At 37.9% G+C, this 5,685-nt stretch overlaps 1 protein-coding gene across 1 annotated transcript; it reads right to left on the bottom strand.

The window, feature by feature from the left end:
* Positions 1 to 3,168: 3,168 nt before the first annotated feature.
* CCR4 (C-C motif chemokine receptor 4) lies at positions 3,169 to 5,352 on the bottom strand. Its single transcript, XM_052000594.1, has one exon. The coding sequence runs from the start codon at positions 5,035 to 5,037 to the stop codon at positions 3,985 to 3,987; it is 1,053 nt and encodes a 350-aa protein (XP_051856554.1). The 5' UTR covers positions 5,038 to 5,352; the 3' UTR covers positions 3,169 to 3,984.
* Between the last annotated feature and the right edge of the window lie 333 nt (positions 5,353 to 5,685).

The raw sequence follows: 5,685 nt of genomic DNA, 5'->3' as shown, positions 1-5,685 counted from the left end.
GGCAGATGAGATGTAAATACAAATAAATCTGCCATACAATTCTATATGACAAGTGCATTTAGAAAGTCCAAAACAAAATCACATGGGAGGTCTTTAGGAGAGGAATTATTAGGAAAAATCAGGGAAGTCTTCATGGAAGAATTGAATTAGTCTGTAAAAGATGGTCAGGAGTTCAATAGAAGAAGGTGGTTATTGTCCTTTGTGCTCAAAGAGAACCAAAATGACATCACTGATGTCAGGATACGGTGTGTCTGACTGTGTCTGAGCAAACCAATTCGAGTTTGGAAGCCTCTGCCACTTTGATGAAGGCATCTGACAACATTGCTAAAAACATCATGTGAAAAAGCATGGGAGCAAAGCATACAACCCTGCGCACATTTTAAAAATTTTTTTTGTGTGTTTCAACAGCAGAGAAGGATCCTTGCCTGCCAGCATTAGGTAAGATGAAGCAGATAATTTTTAAGGTTCCTTCCTCATATCAGGAGATGAGTAGTATGGTCCTTAAGGAAGTCTGCTTAAACTTGCAGATGGCATAGGGGAAAATGCCCAATCCCATTGGGCTTCAGTCCAGTGAGAAGTTGACCTTATGGCCTGGACTCTCTGTGTGCAGGATGGTGACTACAACTCCCAGTGTAATCATACCTGCTGTTTCATCACTTGCCCATTACCACAGCACTTTGAGGTAAGTAAAAACAGCAAAATGTTATAGGTGATGTCTTTTGACTCATGAGTAAATTGGATTTAAGTGAGACAGAGTTGCAACAGCCTCACTCTCTGTCTTCCGAAGTCACCAGAGTCCAGGGGCAAGACAAAACTCGAGACAACTGGAGATGACTTAAGACGCAGTGGATGATCTTGGTATCTTCAATGTCTAACCAAGCCCTAAGAGCTCCACAGTGCCTATTTCTGCCATTTCCATGGCCCATTGGAATAAATTGTTCACATCCGCCCATTCTGCCAGGGAAGTCTTCACATACTTGGGAGAGACACCCCTTTGACTCACCAACAGGTTTAAGTCTCCTTGTCTTTCCTCAACCTGGTGTAGCCCTTTTGTCAAAATGATTTACTGGGACGTGCAGTATGCTATGCAGGCTACTTCAGCTTCTTGGAGTCACAGGCAAGAGATGGGTGGACACCACAGAAGGAAGCCCTGAAAAGGGCTCACCAGCCCTTACAGCAGAGAAACTAGCCTTCCCTGAAAACCCTTACACCCCAATAGGAGGAGAATGAGAGAATGAAGACTATAGGGGTCAGGAACAATCAATTAATTAATCTGTACAAAACATATACAGGGTGAATGGGGGTTGAGGTTGGGGGAGGGAGACATCATGAAAGATGAGTTTAGCCTTGAAAAAACTCTATAGAAGGAGTAGGAAGAGAGATTAGAGAGAATAATCCATTTATAAGTGAAAGCCAGTACCAAGGCACCAAGTCATGTATGAGGGACAATAAGGACAGTTTTGTTGGACTGTATGTAGAAATAATAATAATTATGATATATATGTAGATAGATGAACAGATGGATGGACAGATAAACTGACAGGATAGATAGATGAATAGATGCATGGATAAATTGATAAGTGGATGGATGGATGGATGGATGGATGGATAGATGGATAGATGGATAGATGGATAGATGGATGGATGGATGGATGGAAAGAAACTGTTTTCAAAACTGTTGTTTCATCTAATGGAATGTTTTCATATATTCCACCTTGAAATATTCTGTGGGAGGAGATGGAATAGACCTGGAGAAAGCTAAAAACACAAAGTCAAGAAACATGGGCTGTGAGTTCTTATTGCATTTCTTACATCATTAGACAATAAGTCCATAATACCATAGTCACAAAGTGGAGCAGAACAACAGGGAATGGGAGCCCAGAACCTTTTAGGCGGGGAGCAGGGGCCGAGTCATGCTGCTACCTGGCAATGAGATGACATTGTGCATTTAATAATGTATTGACATTATTTTGTAGCTATCCCATACCTTGCACTGTCCAGATATCTTGCATTTTTACCTTTAGTTAGTCTACATCCTCTCAAAATAAGTCTCCAAAAGGTAAACTGTCAGACCCCCACCCTTGGGAGATTTCCTTAGGGATGATACATGAAAAAGCCATGGGGATGAGAGTATCTAGATCTTCAGTGGTCTTACAGTACTGATCAGAAAAAGTTTACATGAAATATATACAAGTTTATTTTATATTTTGTATACAATGTAATCTTGCATTGAAGAAGATAGTTCAAAAAATAAATTCTTACAATCCAAACACTTACTACAAAGAATCAGTATGAAAACATTAAGTAGATTTCCTCAAATGAATATTTCCTCAGTACAATGATTATGTTAGTAGCATTTACATAGCCCAAGACTTGGATGGCGTGACTGTCTAGTTTTATTCATTTGGTTTACTGAGTAATAGTTATAATTTCTCTGGAACTATGTAAATTGACTATATAATTAAAACACCATATATTAGACTCAATTAATTGATTTTCTGTGTAAATCAAGAGGAGAAAATTTGAAGCAAAAGTATTAGAAGTGTAAGTGATACATATATTCTTTAATGAAAGGTTTTATTCCCAATATGAGATGACATAGTAACAGTTCTTTAAGGATACAATGCTTTTAGGAGAGTGATCATAACACCAACTGACAGTATGGATTTTGGAAAGATTAGATAAGTATTGCCATTCTTCTTTAGCTGAAAAAAAATGTTGTTTTTTTTTTTTTCATTTAGATTACAGTTAATAATGGGTTAGGAAGTCTTTGTTTATGAGTAAGTTAAGAACACTTAAAGGTACACTATTAACACGTAATAGATTTAAGGTCCTATTTCTGTTTCTATTTAATCTTCTTAAAGTTAGATATACTTTGATTAAAACCATTAGCAACCAAGGGTAAATGAAAATATGTTTGAATCTCAGTGTGTAAATATTGATTTTATGTGACTTATAATTTATATTGGTAATATTATCAACACATGAGGTCTTAATAAGATATGTCATTTTAGTAAAGTTAAAAATATCTTTAATTAATTTGCTAATTGAGTTTATCTGGTAATTCAAATCAGTGGTGTTATATATATATATATATATATATATATATATATATATATATATATATATATGTATATATATATATATATATATATATATATATATATATATATATATATATATATATGGAACATGCTCAAGCTACATCAGGATTCTCAAAATTTTAGGCATGGAGCTGCTTGCTATATTCCCCAGATAGACCAGAGAAACCTTTTTTAGAGGTAATTGGATTAAATGAATCTTTGTGGAGAAAAAATAGGGTTTTCAACAGAAGTAGTGCAAGAAGAAGGGAGGAGTTATCAACTTAAAACAAGCACAAAATCTGAGTTTGAGACTACCAGTCTATAAAATGCATTATGTCCAAAAGATTTAAACAAGAATACCTGATGAAAAAACAGGCCAAAAAAAGGAAAAAAAGAAAAAGGAAAAGGAAAGAAAATAAAATGAATTGTAGTAGGTAGAGAACAATCAAAAAACTCTACCCTCCATTGACTTCTTACATACCAGGGATATAAATGAAGAGTCGCAGCCTGAACAATCTCAAATGTTCTGGGTAGTTTTTTTCTTTTTTTGCCATCTCCATAACCTTTGGCTGTCTAGTTAGTCATCTCTGGCCACATATTAATAGCATCCCCATCTTTGTTATCTGTCACCCTGTTGATATTCTTCACAGATAGGCTTTTTTAAATCATCACCCAGGATGCTATTCTAATTATGGGAGAGCAGAACAAGCTGAGGTTTCTTAACCCAGTTGAACAATGACTCGGTTTGGGAATTAAACACACTTTAAGAAGAAAAGCCCATTTCATGGTGAGGGACAGATTGATGTTCTGACTGTCTATTTATTGATTGGAATCTGAATAGGGACATCAAGGGATATCTCAGTTCCTCTCTCTCTCTTGAAGGAAGATTGTCTGCTGTTCTTTACAAAGCATCGTGGATTTCATGATCCATAGTAGACTGAGTGTGAGAAGAACTGGGTGTTTCTGAAGCATAAACTTGAGGAAAACTACAGTATTTGCAGAACCTTAAAGGCCTCCTGCAAGTTTTGAAGAGTTGCTTGATGTATTTTCGGAATTTTTCCCCTAGGAAGAAGTAGATGACTGGATTGAGGCAGCAATGAACAAAAGCCAGAGCTTCAGTGGCCTGGAGTGCATAGTCGAGCTCCATGCTAAAGGTACAGTCCTGGAAAATTTCCAATTCTACCAGACTCTCCAAGAAGAGCACAATATTGTATGGGATCCAGAACACCAGGAACACAACCATGACTGCAAAGATCATTTTTACTGCCTTATTCTTTTTGTCATTTTTGCAGCGTTGCAGGGTCTTGATGATCTTGGTGTAACAGAAGAACATGATTCCAAGAGGAATCAAAAGCCCCAAGATGTTGATTTCTAGAGAGCTTAGAACCTTCCATGTGGTTGAATTCCCAGGGTACTTCTCTTTGCAGTAGGTATTGTTATTCTCCGTGTAAGATGTGCTGAATAGCAAGACTGGAAGTGAGGCAAATATGGCTACTGACCATATAACTAGACTTGTAATAACCCCATAAGTCAGAGTCCTGGCTCTCAAGGCAAAAATAGCATGCACTATTGCCAGGTACCTGTCTACACTCATGAGCATGATGAAGAATATACCGCTATAAAACCCAACCAGATATACATAGGAAATGATTTTGCAAAGGGCTGTTCCAAAAACCCACTGGTCAGCAACATAGTAGGCCCAGAAAGGGAGGGAAAAAACAAAGAGCAGGTCAGAGATGGCGAGGTTGAACAGGTACACGTCAGTCATGGATTTAAGCCGCTTGTATTTGAGGAGGACCAGAACCACCATGAGGTTGCCCAGCAGACCAAATAGGAACACCAGAGAATATAATGGTGGCAGGAAGAGTTTTCCAAAGTCCCTCACTCCCCCTTTGCTGCAAGGACTGGGGAGGTCAAAGCTGTAGTAGTTGCTATAGTCCAAAGTGGTTTCCATTATCTCTGAGGTAGACCCAACTAGAAGAAGGGAAAAAGAGAAGAATGTATTTTAATCAATGACATCAACCAAGGTTACTCTGAATTTAAAAAAAAAAAATGCTTCATGAGAGGCAGCATGGTGTAGTGAAGAGAAGGGCTACCCGAAAGTAAAAAAGACCTGGGATTGAAACCTGTCTCTCATACTCTGTGTGACCACGGGCAAGTCACATAATCTCTCCATGCCCTACACGACTCCTTATGACTCTCTACTGCAGGACAATGACAATATGCAGTGAAAGGAGATTACATATCAGGAGTTGCCCACAATGGACCATTCCCCTAATACTCTTTCATGTTCATCCTCATGAACATTATCATTAGACATTTTACAAACTGGAAATTTGAATCTCCCTTGTGGTTTAAGCCAGTATATCGCAACATAAACTAAATTGCAGGCTGGTAAAATGTCTACATTTCCTATGAATTATTACTTCTCCCAAAAGCAACTCAGATTTTGGTGGCTTAGAGTTTGGGAACTGGGAAAAGGAGGAGAAATGAGAGAGGGGATACCAGGATCCAGGGGAAAAGAGAAGCTGCCTTAAAAAGCTTAGGCAAGTCTTAAACAATAAGGACTTTTGGTAGTGAAAGTTTTGAGGATGTCGAAAGT

Source organism: Antechinus flavipes, chromosome 5 (assembly GCF_016432865.1).
Source record: "Antechinus flavipes isolate AdamAnt ecotype Samford, QLD, Australia chromosome 5, AdamAnt_v2, whole genome shotgun sequence".
Lineage (NCBI taxonomy): Eukaryota > Metazoa > Chordata > Mammalia > Dasyuromorphia > Dasyuridae > Antechinus > Antechinus flavipes.
Note: the sequence above shows the minus strand (reverse complement) of the source record. Positions and strands in the feature narration are given on the sequence as shown.

What these genes read in the sequence shown, in the direction of transcription:
- CCR4 (XM_052000594.1), bottom strand. Translation starts at nt 5,037, where the DNA reads ATGGAAACCACTTTGGACTATAGCAACTACTACAGCTTTGACCTCCCC.